General features: G+C 31.5%; 6 protein-coding genes across 7 annotated transcripts; 3 read left to right on the top strand and 3 right to left on the bottom strand.

The window, feature by feature from the left end:
* The first annotated feature begins 522 nt into the window (after positions 1-522).
* Positions 523-3,363, top strand: LOC119662951 (phosphate carrier protein, mitochondrial-like). Of its 2 annotated transcripts, XM_038072607.1 has the most exons (5): positions 523-621; positions 1,844-2,034; positions 2,097-2,673; positions 2,740-2,927; positions 3,005-3,174. In XM_038072607.1, the coding sequence occupies exons 2-5, from the start codon at positions 1,869-1,871 to the stop codon at positions 3,172-3,174; spliced, it is 1,101 nt and encodes a 366-aa protein (XP_037928535.1). In that variant the 5' UTR covers positions 523-621; positions 1,844-1,868. The 2 variants fall into 2 exon arrangements, with proteins under 2 accessions (XP_037928535.1, XP_037928537.1); XM_038072609.1 differs by lacking the exon at positions 523-621 and having other exon boundaries at positions 1,869-2,034; positions 3,005-3,363.
* A 1,290-nt stretch (positions 3,364-4,653) lies between these two features.
* Positions 4,654-8,668, top strand: LOC119662954 (ATP-dependent RNA helicase DDX24-like). The gene is made up of 10 exons (XM_038072611.1): positions 4,654-4,662; positions 4,786-5,193; positions 5,255-5,729; positions 5,786-6,109; positions 6,169-6,288; positions 6,350-6,666; positions 6,734-6,869; positions 6,926-7,109; positions 8,315-8,443; positions 8,518-8,668. The coding sequence occupies exons 1-10, from the start codon at positions 4,654-4,656 to the stop codon at positions 8,666-8,668; spliced, it is 2,253 nt and encodes a 750-aa protein (XP_037928539.1).
* A 132-nt stretch (positions 8,669-8,800) lies between these two features.
* Positions 8,801-10,444, bottom strand: LOC119662949 (sister chromatid cohesion protein DCC1-like). Its single transcript, XM_038072605.1, has 5 exons — positions 10,292-10,444; positions 10,156-10,237; positions 9,209-10,096; positions 8,981-9,144; positions 8,801-8,924 (listed from the first exon to the last, which is right to left on the bottom strand). The coding sequence occupies exons 1-5, from the start codon at positions 10,333-10,335 to the stop codon at positions 8,825-8,827; spliced, it is 1,278 nt and encodes a 425-aa protein (XP_037928533.1). The 5' UTR covers positions 10,336-10,444; the 3' UTR covers positions 8,801-8,824.
* A 1,039-nt stretch (positions 10,445-11,483) lies between these two features.
* On the top strand, positions 11,484-14,741 carry LOC119662950. The gene is made up of 3 exons (XM_038072606.1): positions 11,484-12,144; positions 12,213-13,767; positions 13,830-14,741. Exons 1-3 carry the CDS (start codon positions 11,612-11,614, stop codon positions 14,592-14,594), a joined length of 2,853 nt encoding a protein of 950 aa, XP_037928534.1. The 5' UTR covers positions 11,484-11,611; the 3' UTR covers positions 14,595-14,741.
* A 3,847-nt stretch (positions 14,742-18,588) lies between these two features.
* LOC119662953 (DNA polymerase interacting tetratricopeptide repeat-containing, protein of 47 kDa) lies at positions 18,589-21,496 on the bottom strand. Its single transcript, XM_038072610.1, has 7 exons — positions 21,302-21,496; positions 21,212-21,237; positions 20,859-21,148; positions 20,605-20,797; positions 20,259-20,542; positions 19,775-19,939; positions 18,589-18,794 (listed from the first exon to the last, which is right to left on the bottom strand). Exons 1-7 carry the CDS (start codon positions 21,426-21,428, stop codon positions 18,689-18,691), a joined length of 1,191 nt encoding a protein of 396 aa, XP_037928538.1. The 5' UTR covers positions 21,429-21,496; the 3' UTR covers positions 18,589-18,688.
* Positions 21,497-22,850: 1,354 nt separating this feature from the next.
* On the bottom strand, positions 22,851-27,179 carry LOC119662955 (nose resistant to fluoxetine protein 6-like). The gene is made up of 12 exons (XM_038072612.1): positions 27,058-27,179; positions 26,666-26,958; positions 26,440-26,602; positions 26,244-26,387; positions 25,800-26,175; positions 24,138-24,303; positions 24,006-24,085; positions 23,835-23,948; positions 23,436-23,764; positions 23,222-23,364; positions 23,031-23,147; positions 22,851-22,973 (listed from the first exon to the last, which is right to left on the bottom strand). The coding sequence occupies exons 1-12, from the start codon at positions 27,137-27,139 to the stop codon at positions 22,947-22,949; spliced, it is 2,034 nt and encodes a 677-aa protein (XP_037928540.1). The 5' UTR covers positions 27,140-27,179; the 3' UTR covers positions 22,851-22,946.
* Between the last annotated feature and the right edge of the window lie 783 nt (positions 27,180-27,962).

Genomic DNA, 27,962 nt, shown 5'->3' with positions numbered 1-27,962 from the left:
CTTCACATAAAAACAGAACCCAATCGTTTATAATTCTTGGGAAAGGCAATATTGGAGCTCACATCACACCACAACACTTTCATAAAACTTGAAAAATAATCTATAATCCTTGTTTTGACCATCATATAAACCATTTGAAATCTCAATTTTCCTGCCTTCAAATGCGTACTCCAGGTGGCAACACAATGCGTGGACTCTACGCTAAGAATTGGCGCAGGTCTGTGAAGAACTAAAGAGCATTGAATCGACCTTGTATGCAGCGGTTTCGTCGTGTTAATGAATTTATTTTTAAAATGTGGAGTGCGATTGCAATATAAAATATTTTAGTACAAAAAATCAGCGAAAAAATCTCTTCAATTTATCTCACAGCATAGGTTCACTACTTTTCTCATCCAATGCACAAATTCCAATGCAAATTTCTCAAAAAGTATTCCATTCGAACTCAAATATTTAGAGGAGATTTTTGCAAAATACAATATAAATAAAATATGTTTTATTACAGATTTTATAGTAGAATTAAAAGATATATAATTTGTTTGCATTTCTGTTTGTGGTCTGGCGTGTAGCGGTCTTGAAAGTTTAGAACTCTTCGACTTTGTCGTTGTGATCTGATCGTAAAAAGTGAGTTATAGAAGTGTGTTCCTACATTCGAATGTTTGATTAAAAATGACACCGAAAATGATAAATAGAACTAAAAGAAGATTTCAAGAAAAAATTGTCTCAAATATTGCGATATATATATGTAATTTGCAAATATTACGCAACCAAATCTAATAAAAATTTTCGAAGATTTCATAGAAATGTTATATAAAAAGTGAAAGACGCAATGAAAACAAAAATATGAATGTGAAAAGAATAGTTATAGATTTTTTCCACTTTTCCATTATCCCTAAACATTCTATAATATCAATCTAAGATCTAAGATGTTTTTATATATATCTTATTGCATCGACAAGCGGTAATGACCTTCAATGTAAATTAGATGTAGAGTCATTACATCATTCTTAACGTAATGCCTATAACCTCAAAATTGGTCATCAAAATAAAGTTTTTTTAACTGTTTGTTTTAGCTTAACCATTTTTATGCTATATATATATAGTTCGATTATTGTTGGACCCCATAATTTGCAAGATGGAAACATAATTGGTTTCGAGCAATTGACAAAAGCCCTATGCTTCTACCAAGAGTGATCGATCCTACACCACGGAAAAAAATAAATGAAATTGATTCCTAGCATCAGATAAGAAAGCATTCAAATACAAGATATTTAGGACTAATACTATTTTCAAAAAAACTACAGATATAACAAACTTAAGTTCTAGAGAGCAATTTAGTAAAAAGAAAACATTTTTCAAAATAATCAAATAATCTATATAGCTGCATTCAGTATTAGTAACTACAAGTTGTACTGAAACTATCTAACAAATAGGTGATGGACTCAAGGTCTTATTGTTTTACTGATGATATAACATAAAAGTCCGTGACCTTATGTAGAAAACGCGAAAATACCCGATCATGATCTTACTACTAAGATTTGGATTTGGATTTGGATTTGGAAATTGGTTTTATATTCGAATTTTTACAAACTAATTAATTTTGGTATATAGAAAGTTTCTTCAGAAACTTATAGTTTAATAAATGAAAGTTAAAAAATATTCTTAAATCTAATATTTTAGAGATATTAACAAACAACCGTCACCATCAACCGCTTAATATCACATATTAAGGTTTAAACATCTATTTCTCCCATAAATCATTTAACACCCTTTAAAATACATAACATAACATCTATTTTCTGAAGTGTGACTTATCTTCATTTTAACTTTCTTCTCATATCTGTAGATTATCACAAAGAAATCTTCTAAAAATGCTGTTTAAATCACTTCTGGAAGCTTCGCAGAACTCTCCGTTCAAGTCACCTTTCACAACGGTGAGCTGCCAAAGTGCGCCAGCAATGAACGAGGCAGAAATGCCGTCAAAGAAGCTGACACCGAATCATAATATCATGGCGGCTGCCACAGTTGTGGAGGGAGGTATGCTTTCTTTTACTCTCACGCAAAAATTATTTGATTTTAATTCCTATCCAATATTCTAGATTCGTGTGCATTTGGTTCAAATAAATACTTCGCACTATGTGGCCTTGGCGGTATTATATCGTGTGGTCTCACTCATACTATGGTTGTGCCACTAGATTTGGTTAAATGTCGCTTACAAGTGGATCCAGTTAAATATAAGAGCGTCTTCAATGGTTTCCGCGTCACTTTGAAAGAAGATGGTGTTACTGGCTTGTCTAAAGGCTGGGCGCCCACATTTTTCGGTTACTCTATGCAGGGTCTTTGCAAATTTGGTCTCTATGAAGTATTCAAAGTTATGTATTCGGATATGATTGGTGAGGAAAACTCGTACTTGTACAGAACTTGGTTGTATTTGGCTGCCTCTGCATCGGCTGAGTTCTTTGCCGATATTGCTTTGTCTCCAATGGAAGCAGCCAAAGTAAAAATACAAACAACGCCAGGTTTTGCAAACACTCTACGTGAAGCACTGCCTAAGATGTCTCAACAGGAAGGTATTGCTGCGTTCTATAAGGGTTTGGTGCCTTTGTGGATGAGACAAATTCCATACACTATGATGAAGTTTGCCTGCTTCGAAAGAACATTGGAATTGTTGTATAAGTAAGTTTAGAAATGCAATAACTGTGAGATTGGCTAAAAGTTGTATTAATGTGCACATGTTCACAGATATGTCGTGCCTAAGCCACGTCAAGATTGTACGAAAGGCGAACAGCTCGTTGTTACGTTTGCTGCTGGTTATATTGCTGGTGTATTTTGTGCTATTGTGTCACATCCAGCCGACACAGTTGTGTCCAAATTAAATCAAGAAAAGGGTGCATCCGCTTTCGATGTTGCTAAGAAACTTGGTTGGTCAGGTGAGTGTCTTAAAGAACATAACACTAAATTTACGAATTTTTATTGTATAATTTTTTATTAAACCCTAACTATATAGGTCTCTGGGGTGGTCTTATGCCTAGGATTGTGATGATTGGTACATTGACTGCTGCACAATGGTTTATTTATGATGCTGTTAAAGTATACCTGCGTATGCCTAGACCACCACCACCAGAAATGCCAGAATCACTTAAAAAGAAGTTGGGAATTACCGGTGATACCAAATAAAAATAATAGATTATCATTTTAAGAGAGTACTAAACTAATAGATTATAATGGAAGCTTAGAAAAATTATGTGTATCTAATTTGCAAATATTTATGGAATGTTATTTATATATGGAAATGATGAACAAAAATTTAAGATACTGGAAAGGAAATAAATTTATAACTGATAATAAACTTGAGAGTTGAACTTATTTAAGGACGATTTTTATACATAATACTTTTTTCAAAACATGGTAGATTGAAATGATAATGATTATTCTTCAGTGCTTATTACCTTCTAGCATTTGAACGAAGTTTTTATACACAGATACAAAATCTTCTACGGCTTTATATACGAGCAGGTTATAAACCAAATAGATGTGAAAAACAGCTGATAATTATAACTGTGATATATTCCATCATAGTAACAATGCACGAATGTCAAAATGTTAATACTGTTATTAAATAAAAAAAGAACATAACAATAACCATTTGATTTGACAAAGTTTAAGTGATTAAGATGATTGACCATACATCTAAATGTAACTATAGCATTTATTTTAAACATTAAGGAAGTGTATTATACGGCATATACATACATTGACCTCAAATGGCTCATTATGGTTAAAAACCGAAAACAAGAAGAAAATGGCTCATTTTTGCATACAAAATCTCAAGCGCAAATGAGTTCCATTGGATCGCATTCTGTATAAATGCGTTCCAACGAGGTTAGAATGAGTTCCAAATATGATCCAAATGCAAATGAATACATTGAACATAATCCAAATAAAAAAGCTTTTAATGGCATTTTGACAATTTCAGAAAGCTGTTTCTGACATATTTACAAAAAATGATAAACAAATGTTTGATGGTTGCATTTTCTTGAAAACGATGCACCTCTTTTTAGAACTTCTAATTCCCAAAAAGTATTAATCGAAGTTAAAAATATGTTTTCAGTTTATATTGTAAGGTTTGAAGGTATATTTAACCTTTATGCAACATTTTTTTGACACATGTCAAAATCAAATCAACAGGCAATCAGCTGTTTGATATGCGAACAAATGAATTACAACGAATGTAAACACTTTCAAATGGCTCATTTGAAATGAGCCATTTTCGGCCAGTGTAAACGACATATTAGGTTTTTAGTCTTTTATCTTTTATGCAGACTATATATTATAAACTTTTCATTAATTAATAACTAATTACTAATAATATTTTCTTAAATGTTATGGCAGCATTATCATTTTGTTCAAACACTTTCAAACTGTAAGAGAAAACAGAGACCAAGAAAAACAAATGCACGTGCAATGAAATTCTTTAAAAGAAATTCGAAAACCGTTTGTTGCTGATATTTTAGTTAATTAAAAAATTAAGAATGGCGAAAATAAAACAAAACAAAATTAAAACTAAAACAGACGTTATAAAAAAAAAATCTGTTACCAAAAAACTAAATAGGAAATGGGAAAAAGTTAAAATTAAGGGAAAAGTACTCACTGATGATGCTGGCGGCTTCGAGGGACTTATAGGACTTGAGGTGTTGGAGAATTATGAACCAGCTTTAGTAAAAAGTGGGAAAGTATGGCGATTTCGTATTATTTTCCAAAGAACAGAATTAAAAGAATGTTTTTTAGATCAAGCATGGTACCATACAGAAGGATGAAAAAAGTAAATCAAGAAAACGAAAAGTGGAAAAAGAGGAATACGACGAAGCATATGATTCTGGAACTGCTACAGAAGATAACGAACCCAAGATAGTTAAAACTAAAAAAGAAAAATATGCAGAACGTAAAGCTAAAATTTTAGAGAAACGTAAAGAACGCAAAGAGAAAAGAAAGGAGAAAAGGAAATCCAAAACTACTGAATCGGAGGGTGAACAGGATGATAGCGCAGATCGGGATGTGCATCCAGCAGGGCGATTTGTTTTATTAAGGCCAGCAAGTGCAAGTGCAAATGCAAGTGATGACAATGAGGAGCAAATTCCAGAATTGATCAAAAGTGACGCTAAAGCTGAGAGCGCTGGTAGCATAGATCAATTAGATGTAAAGTTCTTTTCAAAGATAATTTTTTTTTTGTTTTGTTTTAAACTCCCCTTTATTGCAGGGTTGGAATGGCTTAGGTGTACCTCACACAATATTGCGTGCTATAGCAGAAAATGGCTTCATATCGCCTACAGAAATACAGGCTATGACATTGCCAGCTGCAATTATGGGTAAGAAGGATATACTGGGTGCAGCCGAGACTGGTAGTGGCAAAACACTTGCTTTTGGCATACCAATACTGGCTGGCATAATGGAGCTGAAAGCAAGGAAATCGAGTAGAGGAATACGGAAAGCACCAAAAATTAAAGGGCACCAGGATACAAAGCAACAAGAAGAAGATCGTGAACTAACACCCCCGCTAGATGAGTTGAGCAATTTTCCGCCTTTGCCTTCTGAAGACGAAAACTCAGATGATGAAGAAAATACGTTAAATAGCAAAGCAAGCAGTAGTCCGTTATATGCACTAGTATTGACACCGACACGTGAGTTAGCTGTCCAAGTTAGGAACCATATAACCACTGCAGCAAAATTTACTGGTTCGTTATTAAGTCCTTTTAGTATTTTCTATCTAAAGCACTAAATTTTTTCAAAGGCATACAAGTGGCGGCTATATTCGGTGGCCTATCAATTGCCAAACAAGAGCGTATACTTCGAAAATGTCCAGAAATTATTGTAGCTACACCAGGCAGATTATGGGAGCTCTATCAAGAAGGCAATCATCATTTGAGCAAAATTGATGACATCAGTTTTTTGGTTATCGATGAAACTGATCGTATGGTGGAAAAAGGACACTTCGAAGAACTACGCAATTTACTGACTGTGCTTAATGCTGATGAGGCAAAGAAGCACACAAGGCAGAATTTTGTCTTCTCCGCAACACTGACATTGGTCCATGATTTACCGGATCATATGAAGAGTATGTACTAATGTGAATACTGGGAAATATTGTGTTGAAATCTTTCATTTTCTTTATAGATCGCAATACAGGTAAACGCCCGAAGTTTATAAAGCCAACGCCAGGTTTAAAAATACAGCAGTTAATAGAGGAATTGGGTATTTCTCAACCGAAAGTTGTTGACATAACCAGAAGTCAACGTAAGCTTATGTGGTACCGCTTCACGAGAGGAAATTTAATAACACAAATCTTTTCTTATAGAAACTGCACAAAACCTTACAGAATGTCGCCTCATATGTTCCATGGAACAGAAAGATTATTATCTCTACTATTTTCTGATGCGGCATCCTGGACGTACCATAGTGTTTTGCAACTCTATTGATTGTGTAAAGCGTTTAGCTACACTCTTTGGTTTATTGGACTGCAATCCTCTGCCACTGCATGCCAATATGATACAAAAACAACGTTTGAAAAATTTAGAACGTTTTCGGGATAATGCAGATGGTCTTCTGATAGCAACAGATGTGGCAGCACGTGGTTTGGATATACCCAATGTGGAACATGTCATACACTATCAAGTATATCACTGAGTAGCAATGTGAAATGAAATGTGAAATATTTTTAATACTCTCTTTGCTCTTGTAGGTTCCACGTACCAGTGAAAACTATGTACACCGTTCTGGGCGTACAGCGCGTGCTAATAAAAATGGCATCACCGTCATGTTCATGGAACCGGGCGAAGTGAAAAACTACGTGAAGCTATATAAGACATTGGATAGAAGTATTATCTTCTTTCTAATACTGCATGTGGACTATATAATATTTGTGTATTTATAGGTGAAGATCTTCCATTATTTCCTGTAGCTGATCGCTACATGAATGCAGTTAAGGAACGAGTAAATGTGGCACGTGAAGTTGATAAGGAAGAGCTTAAACTTAAACGAACTCAAACGGAAATTGGTTGGATGAAGAAACATGCTGAAGAAATGGATATGATTATTGATGGCTATAATGATGATTCGTAAGTCAATTAGACATTGTAATAATGTTTTACAAAATTCTAATGTCGTTAACTTTAACTATAAATATATACATTATTTTTGTTAGCGATTTGAAGAGTTTAAACAGACAGTCTTCGTAGACGATTTTAATAGAAGTTATGGGTAGAATTTCTAGTACTCATTTTTCTTATAAATACTCCGTTAAGTACGTTGTAGTAAATAATCATTCCTTACTTTTCTTAATATTATGCTTACAAACGATATTATCTAAGAATGGAAATCTCACCAATCTCACAGCGTTAAATCAATTTTTTCCTGAGTGATGATTGGTAAAGTCCAGTAGAGAATCAAATTTCCATTATGTTACGAATATTGCATTAGCATATAGAGCTCATATCGGTAGTTAACACTAGAAATATTCCAACTTTGAAATGGTTGTCAATTTATATATCATACAAAAGTATGGATCAAGGATCAGCGAAGACGTAAATGGAGTTAGTGTGTGAAAAGGGAAATTTGAACAGAATGTCCACAATATGAAAAATGGAGTTTTAAATGGAATTTTAGCATGATAGTCTGGGATGGACAAGTGTCAATCACATCTCTTTAGTGCTCTCTATCCTACGCCACTTCTCTCCAATGCTTTATTCTTAGTATTTTTTAAATGTTGCTGTTGTTGTAGCTCATAGAGATCTGATTGTGTGGTTCGTTTTGGGTCAACGGGCACTTCGTTAACGAACGTATACCCTTCTTGGAACCATTATTTTTAGGTAGGTTAATGCAGCATCGAATCATGTTTTTAAGACGACTGTTTTCTTCTTCAACCTAATGCTACTCTGGCATAAATTGACATTCATACTGCGTGGACCAACAACCATTTAATGCGCTACGATTTAATGTATCTTACATGGTTATAGCCGTTTATTGTACTTTCTTAGTGTTAGATGGAATTATAAACGAGTTATCTGCATCGGCCACATATTTTTGAAAGGATCCACCTTTATATACTTTATAGTGTGTCAAGAATTCATATATACTACGAATTTATTTGAAGAATGATAACTTTTGGATTTAAAAACATAATCCTCGCATTAGAACTTGATTTCTAATTCGGTAATTACGTCAGTTTCTTCAGTCAAGAGTAGCTTCAACTGATATTCTTTACTTTATATATAATTACTAACATTTTTTTATTATTGAACTAAATTTAACTATCTCTTTCTAGTGGCAGTGATCAAGACGAAGATCCTTTCATACTGGAACGTCGCAAAAATCGTTTGCATTTAGAAAATGTTCGTGCAAAATTGAAAACTCTGCTTTCCCAACAAATATTTCCGAAAGGGTTCAGTTTTAAGTGAGTTTGCAATTTACATTAAAATTAATCCAAGTACTAAATATTAATAAACAACTTCTTGAAAATCCTTGCAGATATCCCACAAGTACAGGTCATCTAAAGATGCCGAATATTCCTGCTTCCGCTCAAGATAATAGCGCCGTAAAAGTAATGAAAGATGCGATAGAAGACCTCAAACTGGCGAAGAAAATGCGAAACAAGAAGAGAAAGAACACTGGAGCATGATTGTCTATCGATACTTGTTTTGTTGTACAAAATTGTCAAAGAAGTTTGAAGACGTTTTATACATTTAATTACTTAAATACAAGCTGATAAAAAATAATAAATTAGTTGTAAATAAAAAGTATGTCCAAACAAAGAAAATTCTACACTGTTTCCAGTTTAGTGCTTCGACACGTAGTGACGTATCCCTTTTTCCATCAGTGATCGCGCATACTTGGCCAATAATGTAGTAACGGTCAGTGTGGGAGTAGTGAAGAACCTGCAAGGGTGAACGTGGAAAATAATAACTTCCAGTTGATGGTTAAATTTACTTACTCCATATACGGTTCAATTTCATCAAGTGTCCATTTGGTTTTAGTTTTAAACAAAATTTTTAAGCGGTCGTGTATGTTTGTAGGTAAAATTTCTTCCACAAGTGAGCGCACACTCGTTGTGACACCCTCGCGACAGATTATACCCAAGGCTCTGAGATATTTTTTCTAAAATAAAGATAAATAAAGGTAAATCGCATAAAATCATTTTAAATGATTTCTCTTTACTTACATCACATTTAATGCCATCCGGCAAGGCTTCTTGCCATGCACTAAGAAATTCTTCTAAGCGAAACTTGAGACCAGGCCTTAATATATTTTGTGCTACAATACGAGCTACCAGTTCTTCAATGTATGTGTATTTGCCTGGCTTATCTGTTGTTGGTGTCGTGTATAAATTAAATAAACCCTCAACAATCTGTCTCGGTGCAATACCGTTCAAAGCTTCAATCGTTTCATCCCTTTCAATTTCATCTAATGACCACGAGTTTTCCTCTATTAGATTCACCATAAGATTCACAATACGAAACTCGTAATCACACTCCAACACTCGCATATAGCCGTTGTACTCGACGACTCTATAAATTCTTAGACCCTCTGTAAATTGCTTCTCGCTACACTGTATTGTGTCTAAGAGTTGCTCATAGCTGAACAGCAGTTTCTGTTCTATATACTCTTCATTCTCCGGACCCGAAAACCGTGTCAATTGCAGTAGTTCTCCCATTTTGCGAAAACGTGGATGAATCTCACGACATTCCAAATATTCATGAAATATGCGTAATATTTTATGCTGCTCGAGCACACGTTCTATAGTCGGCTCATCTTCTGTACTGCTATTTAGGCTTCGCTCCAATGAAACATTTCTCGTGCGAGGACTTTTTAGCGGACAAGTACTTGTTGCGGCGGCAAATTTTAAATCCGGTACCAACAGGAGACTGTTTGAAATTTCTGCACCTTTAATATCGTAAGTTTTTTCTTCTGTGCACAATACCACATCTTCATTGAGCCCACCTTTGAATTTGAGCTTGTGTCCAAGACGTATTTCCTGCAACAAATGCTCATCCAACTCAAGTAGTTTAATGTTATCTGCTAAAATGTCGGCTGATGGATAGTAGAGCGCCTATTATTGATATTATTTTATATAAGTGAAAATGTATTTAAATCTTGAAACTAACTTACTTGTGTTACTTGAGTAAGACTTCGCTCATCAAGTTTAGCATGCTTCGTTATCAATTTTACATCTTCCAGTGTTCGTACGTAACTACAAAATGCGTAAATAGTTTAAATAATTTCAATGTGAGTGTTTCGTACTTACAGGCCTGTATCGTTTTCTTCAACTTTTATATCAGATTCTTCCATATTCCGATTGTTATGTTTTCGTTGAGTGCAGATACTCCACCAATTTTGGTTTATATATTGGCGCCAAAACAAATCTTCTCATATCCATATGACATTGTTTACATTTAAATTGTATTATAAGACAGTTTTAAAAGCGTTGTGAAATATTTATTTTAAATGTGAGCGTTGCCACAGTATTCGTAATAATGAATAGTGTGTAACTTAAATTTTGTCACGCTTACTATTTTCTAGATGTCACGACCTGACGTTTGATTTTTTGCAAATTACGATATCATTAACACAGAATTCGTAATAATGACATATATATGTATATTATAAACACAGCGAAATACTATATTATAAACACATTATGAATAACTGAATAACTTAAATTTTGTCATAATTACGATTTTTTGCGAGTTAAGATATTACAAAAAAATCTTTATAGTAATTAAAAGGGCAATAAAGTTTGATTTCTGAAATATTGGTATCTATTGGTATATATATGTATATATATATATAATAAACCTTATGAATAACTGAATAACTTAAATTTTGTCATAATTACGATTTTTTGCGAGTTAAGATATTACAAAAAAATTTTTATAGTAATTAAAAGGGCAATAAAGTTTGATTCCTGAAATATTGGTATCTCAACTTGTAAAATTTAACATGTAAAACAAACCATATATACGTTCACCATTTGAATTTTAACTGTTATTAATTCTCATACATTTTTTGTCGCTACATGGCGTGACTACTTTGTTTAAAGTAATCAGGCTCTATCAGCAAATATAACAGAAGAAGAAGTTTTCAATATTTCGAAAATTCGCTCTTTAATAGTAAGTCTTAGGAAATTGCAAATTACACTACTAAAACAGGATTAAGTAACAATATTTTTAATGAAATTTTGATAATAATAATGCGACATAGATATGCATATTCTTGAAGGATTTTATGGTAGTGAAGAAAACAGATTACTGCAGTAATTTTCCTATTTACTTATTTGTGCTACCAGGTATTCGATTAAATATTTTTTGTGCTCTTCTCTACACTGGGATGATTGGAAGGAGTAGAGTTCTTTCACTTGTTTATATTTAAAATTATTGTTGGTTTTTAGACTTGGCAACCCTAAAAAAGGAACTGTATCCTTCAACAATTTTTTCTACTGTTTTTTGTATACACTTATTTCGGAAAAATTTCTTTCAATTTCAATTATTTTTAAGGAAATAATTATTAACATGTACTCAGCCTTATTTGTCCTGCTATAAAGTTCTAAATAAATGACAGTGCAAACATGGAAAACAATGAAATATCAATGCTGATGGATGTTAAGCTCGACATACACGACAAGCGGCCCGAGTCAATACAGTTTAAGACTTGGTCCAAATGCCAAGTAAAAATTGAAGCAATCAAATGTCTTCCTTGCTTTCTGCGCATCACTTTCTCGAAAATGATCGAAGATGATGATGATGACACGGATACAGTTGAGCAAAAGCACCTGAGTGTTTCCATAAATGTACCTGGCGTTACAATCAGTCTTGCAGAATCTCGCACGAAACAGTACTCATATGGGCTTTTCTGGACACACAACCGACGTGCTTGCTTTATATATTTTGCTTTAGAAACAGAGGCAAGCTGTCGTCGCCACATGAAATGGATCAAAAAGTCAATTAAAAATCTGGAACTACATCGGCAAATATTTCTTGAACAGCGTCGTAACAGTAGAGGCCCAGGTAGATTCGCAGGTATAACGCAAAGTGCATTAAAAGACAAACAAGAAATGCCACAACACGATGTTGAAAATAAATTTTTAAAAAAAGACGTTAGGTAAGTTTTATAGATATGCAAATTATTAACGAAAACATTTGAAGGTTTTTTTTTCGTATATATATTAGAGCTTCAAAAACAAGTCTTGGTCCTTTACCTAATATACCTGATGGATTTGACAATAGCAGCTCATGGTCTCGGCGCGTTTCTCGTGTCTCCGAAATATATGAGGAAATATTCGAAGGTATGCAACAAACTGATTCTGCACGTTCATCCAGACGTTTTTCACGCACTTCCATCGCTTCGGGCATTTACGAAGAAATGAAGCCTTCTGCAGCTAATTTTAATGCTATTGTAGAAGAAGCATTGGAGTTAGCTCCACCATTACCACCACTACCACCACCCCGTAAACGTATAAACACTTTTGAAGCAGAAGCTCAATGTGACGTAGCAGAACTTGTACGTTGCAATACTAATCCTGAATCGGATTTGATAAAAAAGAAAAAGTATAAAAATATGTTGGATAACATTTTTGGTAGTGTGCGTTCAAAACGTTCAGGCAGTGTAAGTGAAAGTCAGGTCAGCACTGTTGATGATCTCAAAGGTAGTACTACTCCGGACATATTACAAAGGGATTGTGTTACCACAACCAGCACATTGCCGATGTACTCGAATGAAGTAATCACGGTAAAGAGGTCACGAAAATTACATAAAACTGGGATTGACTTAGCAAACTCAAAACGGAACAGTTTCTCAAGTCCAGACTTATCTAAAATTAACTTTTTAGACACATTCGATGAAGAAAAGGTAGCAGATTTACTATTAAATTCGTTTCTTAATAGTGATGAATTGGATTTAAGTACGGCTAGCCTCGACGATTCAGCCATACTGCCAAATAGAAGCAGAAAAGTGGAAGTAGCAAAACTATTCACACAAGCTGACAAAACAAAAGCTGATTCAATGGTGAGCCTTAATATATCCGAGAAATTACCCAATAATTTTAATTTTTCTGCCTGTAACTCATCAAAAATGAACTTGATTGGTGCTAACGGTGCCGTGAGGTTGCCACAAATCAAAACAAATAAAATAATTATTGATGATTTAACTGGGTACTGTTTCATGGCACCAATTATGAAAAAATTGAACGATAACACATATACACATATGTTGGCACAACCATTGTTTAGTACTGAATCCACGTCTTCGGGTTATTGTTCTTCTACATCCACTTGCACAACATCACAAGACGATCAGTACCACGAGCCCACATTGAAGAATCGCGAAAATTTAGCAGTACCTGAAGAAAGTACAATTTATGAAAATATGCAGGGTTCCTTGAATTCCACTAACTCGAATGCGCTGTCATTAACCAACTCGCCAAATTTAAGTGTAGATTTCACCAAAAATCTGTATGAGAACTTGCTTACGGTAAAAGCAGCTCAAGAATTAGAGCAACCTTCAACTGGTTTAAGCACGAGCACACCCACTGACTCACCGTTAACGCAGACTACGCCAGAAATCACACCGGTTATGGCCGAAGAGGAAAATTATTATCAAACCCCACGCAAATCTATTATAAGTATTGATGACAAAGTACCGTCCTATTATCCAAATAGTTGTGATACTGTAAAAATGCGCCGTCAAAGTCCCTTAAAGGACACACCTAATTCTAGTTCAAGTGAGGTAAGTGATAAATAATATAGTTAAGCGTAAAGGCGAACACCTAATATTATTGTAAATTTCAGAAATCTGCCAATGGGCTTAGCTTACGCCATTTAGTCAATATGAAATTGCATCGCGAACGCAAGGAAAACCTTTACATATCTTCGCCTCAGAAAATAATTGAACAACGACAAAAACCAATAACAAACATATCACCTGTGACTTCACTAAAACAGAAATCGAATAAAACTCAGAAGCCGAAAAAGACTGGTGTACACAAATTATCGGAAAATGTTTATACAGTGAAGCATACCAGCAGAAAATTGATTAGTAATAATAATAACGATGAGGCAAATGAGGCAAATGGTTTGACGGAAGAAATGAAAGAGAAATTGCAGTATGAACTTCTACATTTGGCTATGCTGCAGAACATTGATTTCAAATTTGATGATGGCATTTCGCAAGCAATTCAAACTCCAACAACAACTACATGTGCCAAACAGAAACCAGATCAGGAGTCTGAAAATTATTCGCAGTCCATAAATAAAGTTTCGGACTTTGTTAAAAAATGTGTTACACCTACGGGCACAAATACACCAACTCAGACCGCACAACATTGTTTACAGCAGAGCCAGGAATCGAATACGAAAAATCATACTCCCAACAGAAACACTGAAGCCACTGCAGATATTATGACACAATCAAAAGTCGAGAGCTCCAGTAGTGACTTGCATTTCAGTGCTATGAGAAAATTCGCTTCACTGCCGCGTTTCAAGAAGATTGATTTGTCTCCACTGAAGCTTAAAATCAATAACGTCTTGCAGCGAAGTCAGCATCACGAGTTCTGATTTTTAATAGTTCTAGGCTTCGGCTTTAAGTTTCACGTATTTAGTGTAAGTAAAATGAATTTTTAAATAATTTGCCATAATATTTGATATACGCTCTTGCTTAAAGCTAATTTAATCGTTTATCTTTAATCCTCACACTCTATGTATCCATCATTCGTATTATTTGTATTATTTTAGTATTTTCATTGAATTTAACTGAAACTATATTTAAATAATTTTTAATTTTTCAATCTTTAAATTTGTGAAAAAACTATTAATCATTCAGTCTTTTGGTTTAATTATCGCCTTTTTAAATGTACATTTATATTCATTTTTCCTTTATATAATTCTCTTATAAATTATATTTTTCATTCTTTAATTAAATACTTTTGATTTATTTAGTTCTTTAGTAAGATTTAATTTATTTGCATTATATTACTTATAATAAAATAATATTTATCCATTAAAAAATATTACAATAATCGAAATCTCTGACAAGTTATAAGTTATTTCATAAAAATTTATTAATTTAGCACTCTTAAAATTATTTATCTGCTATTGCCAGAAAATAGATCAAAATAGATTACTTATAGATTACAGAGGACTTTTTAACATTTTGAACTTGTAATAGGCTAGAATCCCTAGAAAGTCTATCACGCTGAAAATAGAACAAATAAACAATTAAATAGCAATTAAAGAGGTGGATCGTAATGAATAATAATTAAAAATAGCGATTGTATGAATTTGGTTTGTTCGGATTCTATATCGCAGAAGAATTCCATTAATCTTTGAGAATGAATACAACATAAGGAGTGATAATGAAACATTATCATTGTATTACAAAATACAAGAAATGAGAATTAATTTCAGTGAATAAATGAGAAGATTAAAGCAATTGAAAGAATGCAGAAGTTAGAAATCGCAATTGTAGCTACTGGTGTAGTCCACCTACTAGTGTACAAGTGGCACTTATTGACCTATTGAATTGGACATATTTCTTCATCTCGATCTAGGTTAGTTTCAATCAACATCTAACCACATACTTCCTCCATCACACACAAGTCTTCTTTTCGTTTACGTTCACCCATATTCATGCTAACCCATATATTCGTCTTTAGTTGCACCCATATTTCCTGCTATATTAATCTCCATAGTCTACAATGACAACAACAATGTCGGAATAATAGAGGTGATACCTATTCTTTTTTAGTTTCTTATTGAAGGTGCAAAAGCTTAATTCAGTTCATAGTGTAGAGGTAAGTGTTGGTCATGATTGTATATGTTGATGCCACTATAACCGGATGTGAAGCGAAATAGTATTACGAGTGTTGACAGACTTGTTCTCAATTAGCAATTTACACGACAATGTTACACTGCGTTTAAGTCATCAAGTGTTTATCTCTAATCAAAATTTTTATAATCTCAAAATTAAGTATTGAAGAAACAAAGATGGTGCATGTGACAAAAACTTAGTACGTATTAATATCTCTAACAAATAGTTAGAATAGGATGCAAAAAAACAATACATTGTGAAATAACTAATTTCCTATTGTAAAGTCTACCACAAGGTCGTCGATACTAATTGTACTTATGGAGCAGAAATTTTAGTAGCAAAGGACAAACAGCTTAGCAAAGTTACAGTAAAAATAAAGTGTTTGAAGAATTGTGGAAACAACTAAAGGAGACAGAGTAAGATTCCCTGCCTATACGAACTACAGCAAATCAAACATAAACTTAAGTGGTTCGGTCATGTGTCAGGAATCGGACAGTTGAGAATTTCCAAATGCTCTCTAAAAACAAAGCTGTAGAGAGGCCGAGGTTAACATTTGAGGACAAAGTTTTAGAGATAGTGTAAAGAGAAATCTCTAAAAAAATTTAAAAATAGTCTAAGAGAATCTTTAAGAAAAGAAGAGTTCTTACGAGATCAACACGCTGCACGTTGCAACGGGTAGAAAGGGTTTGATAAAGAAGTGGATTAATGATATTATTGAACATGAAAAATGTCTTAAATCAGGTATCGTACTTAGTCAGGTAAGCATGACTTCTTGGGGTGTGTGTGGATATTGGGATATCTGTACAGACCGTGTACAGAGTGTGCTTTATTGTGAATGTAATCTTAATAAACCTTATTATGTGAGCAACAGTAAAGCACTTAGACATTTCGTTCTATGCGAACTTCATATAATATATTTTCTATTGAAAATATTTGGAAGAGGAAATGTCTTTCAATCCAGCAGTGTGCGATGAAATGGAATTTTTCTTTAAGTACATATAATTTTACTAATTTATCATGTTATATCACGTTTTAATTGTAATTATTTTAATTATTTTTAATGTAATTAATTTAAATAAATAAGAGTGCATTTTTATCATTTAAAATAGAGATTTGATCAGATGGAACTGAAATTAACATTAAAAAAATTGATAATTGAATTGATATATCATTTTAATTATTAAGTGAACGGATTTAAATTGGTCAAAACTAAAATGGTGATTATTTTGATTAACGCATTTAATTTTTTTATGTATATTACAAATAACTTTTCATATCATTTTTCGTAGTATTTACGGACTTATTGTAATGTTTAATTCATAGATTTCATTATAGCCGCATATCTATAGCTCTCATATGATCGCTTAGCAATTACAGCTGTCTGCTGCTAAATAAAAAAATTTGCTTTAAATTAACATTTAATTATGAATAAATGAATAATATTTTGAACCCATATCGAATAGCTTGGCTTAAGTAAAATATTGATTAGAAATCAATTATATTAATTGTATTAGAAAATAACTATATTATGTGGTTTTAACATAATGAAACAAAATTGAATACATATATATATATATACATATACATATAGATGTAATTGCTTATAAAAGAATATTATTTTAAGAATGTAATTATTAAGTTTAGCTGTTTGTGTGTGAGAAATGTGAATTTTATATATTACTATATATAGATAGAAAAACTTAAATACAAAGATATTTGGACTTCTCTATATGGATGGTATATTCAAATATACCATTCAAATGGTTTTATTAAATATTTTTTTTATGTTCACCACCGATTAAAATTAAAAAAGGTTTTGTTTAAAAACATAAACATAATAATTAAATATATTTATGATTTGATATGTTTACCAATGACTAAAAGTGAAATAAATTTTTAATAAAAGCAATAAACAATATATGCAAATTTGAAGATGAAATAAAATAAAATAAATGCGAAATTCTTCTTATATTTTGTAAAAGTATCTTGCTTTGCTTATTTTTAAATATAACATTAAAGTCTTAAGTATAAAATTAATAATATAATTATGTGTCTGCCATTGCTTCAATAAAAATGTTAAATATAATTGTTAACTTCGAAAAATGCTCAATTATATTGAATAATTTATTTAAAAATTGAATTGTTAACTTGTTTTTACTATAAGATAAATGAAAGTTGTGAATTCTTATATACATTAATGTACTGAATATAGTTTTTTAAGTTTAAGAAGTTTTTTTTTAAATACTACATATCAAATGAACAAATCACAAATAATTTAAATAAATGATGTTAATTAATATATTAAATATTAAATATATTAATATATTAAACGCGAATAAAATATTGAATTGCTCAAACGCTTCACAATTGTACAAGTTCAAAGTTAAATATTTCTAATTTTATATAAACTTAATTTTATAGGAACTTATATACATTTTTAAAACAAACAATAATATTATTGCATATACAATACAATGTATTGCAGCTTAAGATAGAATAAATATTATACTACATGCATTTTACATTTTGAAATAAATGCTTTTGCTTTTTTATAAAAGGCAAATTAAAACAAATGTTGGAATCTTTTAATTTTTCCTTTATTTTAACTAATCAAAAATATACAATATTTAAATATTTTATATTAAATAATTTGTCAAAGAAATATATATTTGAATTTATAAATTAACTAGTAACTTTTTTCTTTATATTTACAAGACATTTAGTTTATTTATTATACGATATAGTATATAATATTTATTTAGTTGAATGCATTTATATTATTAATTAAGCTTTAAAAAAGTTCATAAGTTTATCAATATAGTAAAAGTCAAGCTGATCAAGCTTACGTCAGTGCCAATGGACGTCTTTGTTGATATAAGAATTCCTGTTCTGCACGCGAGTTTATGGGTACTACGTAGAATAGGAGAGAACCACCAGTAATAAAGAAACTGAAAAATACAGTGAGTATTAAAAAATATTAATATATATTATTAAATGAAAAAGAAGAGACAACAGTTTACAACAATGATGAGAAAACATTGGTTATAAGTGTCGAACTAGATGAAACGATGAGCTGCATGAGTTATATCAAGTCTTCCCATAGACAAGCGTACAAAATTTTAGTGGCTTTGCTGGTATCGTTATGGAATATAAATAGATAAAAAAAATTCTGGTAAAAAATGTGTTCGGTTCGGTACCTGCTGGTGAAAAACGTTGTAGAGGACGTCCAACTCTTCAATTGAACGACCACGTGCCAAACGATACAACCTACTGGCGACAGCAAGCCACTGATTGGGCTGGCTTCAGAAGACAACAATAAACGTCTCATGTCTGTAGTAGCCAACTATATCAGTACGTAACTTAGACGAAGATAATTAATTTTTTAGATTCATGAGGTCCTATTAACTATTTGCGGCAGTAGAGAATTAAAAAAAAAACTTTATGAGCATAGTTATTGTTAATAAGATGACAGTTCTGTTTCTCATAAGACTCATACACAATGTTGCTAAATTGGGATCTCACAATAGATAACCCTTTATATAGGGATTATATAATGTGTTTTCAATACAACAATAAATAAAACAGAATAAATGCTTTTTCAAATGAACTTATTTCTTTAAAGATGAGCAACCAACAGGTTACTTGGAAGTACAATAAGGCAGCCGTTAAAAAGCTCTTGATTTTTTTTTTTGGTATGCAATGAATAATATTAGATAATTAGGTAGTGTTGCGAGTTACACAACAGACAAAGCTATTGAAAAGCATCATAAAATTAAATTTTTATTTACCCCCAAGAGGTTGTGATTTAGGATTGTAGCTATTTTATTTCAAGAAACTCAGAAAGTATATGAATAATGAATAAAACGAAGTTCTATGTCACGGTAGGTCTGACAGAAGAATAGTCTCCATTATTGATATATTTGTTTACCTGTTTTCATTGATGATCTCTTTTATCGACTTATTTAGATCAACTTTATGTACTCGTCCGGCTAACCGATTTTCATAGTAAACGTTTATACTATCAGGTTGATAATTTTTTGCTGTATCCCAAGGTAAAGGTTCGTTAAACAATGTATAAATACAATCTTGCATACTGCAAATAAATGAAAATACTTATAATAGCTGGATATTTAAAAAATATATATATATATATAAACACAAACATATAATTTAATATTTACTTAAAAACTGTAAAATATAAATGGCTTTAGTTATACTTTGTATAATTAATTAAGTAAGTTGCAAAATTCTTCGTTGCCAGAGCGTAAATATTTAGTGCTTTACATAAATATATAAGAATCTATCTCAATACAGTACGGTAATAAATAATTAAAGTATTTGCTTCCCAATAGCGATTTGAGTAGCTATGGTTTCTTACTTTAAAATTAACATTTATGTCTGCATTAACTCACATAACTTTTTCTGAAAGTTCCTGTTGAAAGTCACTGTATAAAAATTCTGGGTATGAAAATGAAGTAGGCCATATAAGTGTCTCATTATCTTCGTCGAGGTGTACTGGAAATTCTTCTAACGGCAGGAATTTGGGTTGTAACAATTCTTTTGTTATAGGTTTACCCTTTGGTTGGTCGTCAAATTTAATAGCACGCTCTTCAAGGACAGAAATTAAATGTTGAAATTTGGTCAATATTTTCTTTTTCTCCGCCAACTCTTTTCGCTGATTTCGTTCTATTTCCATCTTCGGTTAAAAAATAATTAAATGAATTTAAATGCTAAAACTACATCTTTTTTCAAACTAACTTTTTTAGCTTTGTTCTTCTTCAGCAGTTCTTTGGCATTTGTATCGTCCAAATTTATTTCCAATAAAGATTCACACAACTCTTGGCATTGATCAAATTTTTCAAGTTCATAAGCACATTGGGCAGCACGCCAGCGCGCTTTTGTATAGTCCGGTTTGTTTTTCAAAGCAAGCTGGGCATCGAGTAATGCAGATCTAAAAAAGTGTTAAATCATTGTAAACAAAATGTTAATTTATCTTTTCGCAACCGCTTTACCTATAATTTTTTAAAAAATATTGAGCAGCTGAACGATTGTTATAGAGAGCAGCTTGTACCTCGGGTTTGTCGCATTTAATTTTAAGCCCCTCCGTGTAACTATAAACTGCCATACGAAATTTCTTATGCTTCATATAGAAATTGCCATCTTCTTTATAGTTAGAAGCTAAATCCTCTTTTGTATTTTCTTCGGGATCATACTTTAATTTTTGTAGTCCTTCGAACATTGGATGCACTTCATCTCCTGGTTGTGGCGCAGTCTTCATGAAAAATGGATGTTTTTCCATTTCCTGTATTGATAATAATAATTACTATTAAAGACAAATAAAGAATGAAGTATAGTTATTTCGCACCTCTTGCCAACGATCTTCAGGCCAACCTAAATATAAATATATAATTGTAAAGTTAAAATGCAATAATTTGTATAAATTGTAGTTGCTTACCTTCTTCATAACGCTTTTTTTCCAAACTATCAATGAATTCATCAAGTTCAGCATCTAATTTAGCTGCCAAAGCCAAACGTTCCTCCTCTGTCCATGTTTTATTTGACGAAAGCTGCGATGATTCCATTATTACTTTGTTTACAATGGAGCCCTAAATCGCCTTTTCGATTAGAAAACTAAACAAACTGCACGATGTTGTTGGTGTCAGCTGTCAAATTAATATAATGTGCGCGCATAGGGATGCCAGCCCTCGCTTATTTTTACAATATTTTGGTAATACATAAATATGCTAAATGAACATTTTTTATTAGAAATGCAAATAAAATATATTTTAATTTCAGTAGTTTAGGTATATAAAGACATATTGTATTAATAGTAACAAACTAACTACGAATAGTGACTATAGATAATAGATAATTGATATTATATCGGTGCTTGTAACGATAGTAAGTATAAGAAATACACACAACAACTGTGTAATTCAAAACTTTATGATAACATGCGAGTCACCTCATTAACGCACATTCACACTGTCTCATCTAATGTTGATTTACCATATAAAAATCTCTCATATAAATGAGTTCATTATCAATAAATTAGCTAATTAAAAGCCCGAGTTTAATGTGTCAAGTATGGTCGACTTACATGCAAAATTTCATTCATTTTAAGTGATGGAAGCAAGAATATCGTTTTGATGTATAATAGCAAGTGATAAGACAAAAATGTCGAATGCAATTTTGCAAATTTAAAATATGTGTCATATGTTTTATACATAAAATGTACATAAACAACAGTTGAGCTGTAAACAAAGGCACTGAGGAAGTAAGTATTTAATGAAATCTTTATTTTCATTAATTGAATATGTAATTGATATGTATATAAAATGTATATAAATGATTTAATATATCAATTATATATTTCATTTTTATATGTGGTATGGTATTAAGTGAAGTTTGTAAAAATTCTATTAACTGCATAATTGAGCTTATTAAAGTCATACCATTATTACTCATTAATATAAATGAGCAAGTGCCTAAATGAGACAGTGTAAATGTATTATTAAAAGCAATTTAGATGCTCTTAAAATTCCATCAAATTTTTATTTAAATACATTTGAAAGAAGTTTATTTAAAGTGTTTTTACCTTTAATTCAATGTTAATTATAGTAAGAATATTTGCTATTAAGCACAACGCATATATCTTGAATGTAGTTCTAAAGTTCAAGTGACAATCAACCTTAAAGGTAGTATTAATTATTAAATGGAAACATGTTAAAAATGAATTCAAAGTTGATCTGTTTTATGGCTTCAAAAAGATGTTGACAAATGTTTTAGGAAATAAATATAGTATACAATGTTTGCCTAACTATCTAAAGTCTGATAAAATCTGATATGTATTGGTGAACTCTCTAAAGTATTCTTTATAAATTTTTATTTCATAAAGTATAAATTATATTACATAAATGTTTAAATTAAAAAAACACAAACAAGCTATTACCTTGTGTACAAATACATTTTAAATAAAAAGAAAGTCTTTTCTATTTGGGGGTTGAATTTTAATTTTATTTAAAAAAAATAGGAAAGTTATACTATGAAAATAACTAATTATTAAGTTTTCTCTACTTCAACGTAGTACTCCTTTTTATTCACTTGGATTTCGATTTTTCTGTTATCTTTAAAGTAAAGGAAATCACTTAATAGTCATTTTCACTCTAAACTTCATCACTTACCTTCGGAGTGGTTCCAATGAAACTATTAACTATTTCAGCGATTGGATATTCAAAAACTATTGCTACAATCGTAGCAACCATATTACTGATTGAAATTGTTAGAAAAAAGTAAAGTGGCTATAAGAAAAAATAACACTAAAAGTTAAAAAATAAAAATAATCAAAAAAAAATGAAATGTTCCATAGTCATACAATAGTCAAATTGTTAACATCAGCGGGCTGTTTGTGAAGGCTCATAATAATGCGTAGAACTGCGGCATGCCACAAGTATACTGGATATGATATCCTAGCATTCTTCAGCATTGAGTTTGATGATAATATATTTCGGATGAATCCTTAAAAGAAGTCAAAATACAGAAAAATGTATTCACCTTTAAAGTTTAAAGTGATAAGCTGATCTACATACCACCCAATTTCATACTAAAAGCCAAAATCACTATACAACCGAAGAAAAAGATTATGTTTTTGTTAAACATCGCCATTAAAACGCCTATAGTATAATTTTCGGAATTGTAGTTAATATTTAAAAATCCATAAAACATCATAAAACTGATCCAACAGCCGAGTTCATATTTGAAAACTCCTTTATAAGACCGACGTTTGATATTGGCTTTTAGTTTCAGATATATTTCAGCCGTTATTATACTAAGTAGGCAGATGTCTATTTTTGTTAGAGGGGTCATGCCTATATTTTCAATATCATTTGCTTTGGTCATAAACATAATCTGATAATATCTGTATCAAAAATGATTAAAAATTATTATTAAAAAACAAAAACAAAATGTTATTGAACCATCATACATACAACATAAGGAATCCAGCGTGATATTGAATTTTATATATAATCAATAAAATCGCAGGGTAGAGTAGAGAAAAAAGAAACAAGATACCATATATGAGCTTCTTAAAATGTGGTTTTCTAAAATTGAAATATAATTAATCTCAATTCTATTGGAATAGTCAGTGAATTATTAACTTCGCAATAATAATTAAGACAATGAGGAAAATTATAAATATTTGCATATCGGCGGCCAGATACCAAGTGATTGGCATTGTCTGTAATAAAAAGGCAGATAATATAAAAATCTCGTATTTGACCAATGCTTACACTATCAATCAACGACCAGTTATTAATGAATAACAAATTTTTCCACCAATTAATACGCGCAAACTTATGATCTTGACCAGTGAGATGTTTCCAAGTTGGAGAATCTATTTGATTTCCATAAAATGAGGCATTGTATAGAATTATTAATGCATATCCCGGTACAAGTCTGTAAAATTGGAGATATGTAAAATAATTAAATATTTCTTTTAACTGGTTTATGAGATGTTTTTGCAAACTTAAAAATATAATTGGAGATTCGAAAAACGCAATTTCAGAAATTAGTAGGCAGAAATTTACTTCGGGAAGGGCAGATTTCAGATTTCATGCTAGATCGGCCACAGTTTTATTTACGAATTATGTTATGATGCATAAACAACGTATAGACATATGTATACATACAGTCCCTCCGAATGTAATGCAGTTTCTTACGGGGCATGGCTGCTTCCGTGAATACTTATACCGGTTCAGGCTTGCAAGTAATCCGTACTGCCAGTTTTGTCCAGATAAAATTGAGAGCTCCGTTCATATAATTAGAGACTGTATAAGATTCGTAGATACTAGACAAAATCTAGAGACTATAATTGGGGAAGCCAGCCCTCCTACTGTAGTAATGCAGATTTTGGCAAGCATTGAAGAATGGAGCCTCTACAAGAGCATAATATCTAGAACAATAAACACTGTTAGAGCGGACGCAATACTTAGTACACAATCGGAGTGAAAGCACGCTAAGTACTCTTCTAACCTGCCCTGTGAAGGAATACCTTAATTGGTCGTATTGGGATTTACAGGAGTTTGAGCTGAGAATGTAGGGGACTTTTTAGTCCGTAGGCATGTATGACTTAATGGGGTCGTGCATGAATCGGGCATGCAAATGGTACGGGCCATTTGTATCTTTGGAAGATTTTTCCCTCAGGTTCGATACAAAAAAAAAAAAAAAAATCCCCCCGAATGATTTCGGGAAAGAGTTCAGCCCATCGTGCTGGCCTTGGGTAAGTGAATATAACTGAACACATTTAATTTCAAGTCAAAATTTTACTCTAGCAAAATGAAGAATATTCTGCTCGAAACATAAATCGTGTTTGTGAAGAAGTCATTTTGGAATAGTTACATATTAAGGATAGCATGAATTTTTTTTTTCTGAAAAGTATCAACATTTTTATATCCAAAATTTTACTTTCTATTATATTCTTCTATATTCTATACTTCTATGAAGTAAACATACAACTGTGGCAACAAATGTTTCTTACTGAGTTATTTTTTCACCTTATTCTACTCTGATAGAAAAGGTTTACTTTTACTTTAAAAATTTTGATTAAATAGAATTTTTCCACAGGTTGGTGAAGTTAGTTTTATGTCTACTATTTATCATAATCCTTTTTAAACGCTCAAGTCGTCGAAAACGTATAAATTTATATGATAATCAGTGGAACTATTTATGAGCTGAGTCGCACCAAATTTTTTGAACACTTGGAATAAAAAATGATAAAAACTTTATTCACTGTTTAACCATATTATTGTATTGAAGGGTGATAAAATATCCTCCATTTTCCAAGAAAATATGATCTCATCTTTAAAAGAAAATAAAAAAATACATGTTTGCCTAGTTAGGGTAATAATTCTGTGAGTATGAAAATGTTTTAGAAATTGCAAATGTTTTCTTACCTTAAATAGCGATAAATTAGAAATTTCCAAAATACACCGACACAACTTCTCCAACTACTTTTTGGAGTTATAGGGCTCTTCTTCTCAAAACTTATTTTTAATAAAAATGTGCTCATTAAGAAAAACATGCCATTAACTATTCTGCCACAGTTAGCCGAAAATGAAGTAAAATTATTTAATTGATACGTTTCGAAAAAAATTTCATTTGTACTGCCCCTAGTTATTAGACCCATAACAATATGCGCATGAATAACCAAGGTATTAAACACCGTTCTAATACCATTTAAAAAATTCAAGTCATCATCTGTACCCCTAGTATTGCTATGGAGTTTAAGGTAGTTTCTTTTAAGTGAGAAGGCAGTTAACAGTCTGTCCTCTAAAATAATTTTGTAAATAAAATATAATGAACTTATAAACTGATCGATATTTTTTTATGAACCTTACTTTTTGTTATAAATTTAGTCGTAAAAAATGCATTTCCGTTGTCTTGAGTTGCACTGAACTTCAAGTAGTAATCATAACCAGTGGAAAAAATGCAGAGACATACAATAGATGCCAGGATTATTAGAAAAATAAAATGGGCGGTGTCTGAAATGAGTGAACTATTAACGTAATGAGGATATTGTAATAATAGTATTACCCCATAATTGTTCTTTGCTACTGTCTATACAATATTCAATATTGGAGCGCAGCTTTAACTCGTACTTATGCTGATATTCATGGTTTAGACACTTGTTAATTAATTCATCGTAAGCTTTGCGATATTCCAAATTATCATGAACTAGAGCGTAATGATCTACAATCTATTGTTCAAGAAGAAATTTGATTCTGATTTATTGAATTATCATAGACTTTTGAAAATATACCTCCTGGTGTTGAGCTGAACCAACGTAAAACTCATTTAATTCCTGTTCATCCAAATTGTTTGCTAAGTCCTTGCATCGTTTTATGCAAGTACCAATGAAAAGAATATCATGTCGGAAACGATGTCTAGGTAAAGACGAATATTTTTCTATGATTCTCCAATTTTCTGATGTCGTATTAGGTACAACTTCAACATAAGATAGACAATATATTCCATTGCCATCAGGGTTGTGATAGAGGCAGGTATCGTAATCATCTAGTTTGAGTATTGATGGCATTTTCAAATATTCTGTCACTAAAAATTAATTCATTATAGATTATAACTTCTCAGCAGACATTTACATTTTTGTAATTTAGTCCTGACTTAAGGATGCATATTTGCAATTGGACTTACTATTAGTTTCCTCGTGGCCTTTGCTGGAAAGAAATAATAAAAAAAATGTTAGCCCAAATAAAATCCGATATGCGGCGATCATGTTTCTTATATAATTGATCCGTCTGATGATTTTAGTTAAACTGAATTGAAGTTTTGATTCTTATTGTATATAAGTTCTAAGCTATTTAATAATGAACATAAGAATATACTGAAGTTAAATTCAATTAACAAATGATTAAATATTTTTTGTCGACATCAAAGGTAATTATTGTCTACTTCATAGGTCATTTTAATATATATAAAAATTAAAATTAATTGATCTATTCATAATCTATATTGGAAAGATTATAAAATTGGTTTAATTTACATAAAAAGTTTATTTTTTAGTTGAACCAATAATAAAGAGTAAATAACTACATTCAAATTATTGGTTTAAAAAAATGACAAATTACAAATTAGTTCCAAAGAAAATCACTGAAAAACTTAGATAAAAAAAATAATGAATTTGTTCAAAGTCCTTGTGCAGAAATATTGAGCACAACTATGAACCCTAGGTCTTATTCAACTAAATAACATATATTTTTTTCAAGATGTGCTCAGCTTTCGATTGCTCACGAAATTAAATAGGTCTTCAACTTACCACAGAATATAAGTATTGGAGTTTTGTTAATTTTTTTTCAGTTTTATTTCTTTTCTTATTTTGTTTGTCATCGAACTGTGATTTAAACCCCATTTCATAAGTCATAAATCGATGTCAATGGGCTCAACATTTTGCAAGCTTATAAACCAGGAAACTAAGAAACGTATAACACAAGACAGAACGCTAGATTTTGTGAATGAAATGGGGTAGCACCAAAACTGTAGTCAGATTAGCCTGTATATTCTGGATTGTAATGACCACGGTTATAAAGTGGGATCAAAGA

This window comes from Teleopsis dalmanni, unplaced genomic scaffold, assembly GCF_002237135.1.
Source record: "Teleopsis dalmanni isolate 2A unplaced genomic scaffold, ASM223713v2 unscaffolded_contig_0035, whole genome shotgun sequence".
Lineage (NCBI taxonomy): Eukaryota > Metazoa > Arthropoda > Insecta > Diptera > Diopsidae > Teleopsis > Teleopsis dalmanni.
This window is presented reverse-complemented; position numbering and strand designations above follow the sequence as displayed.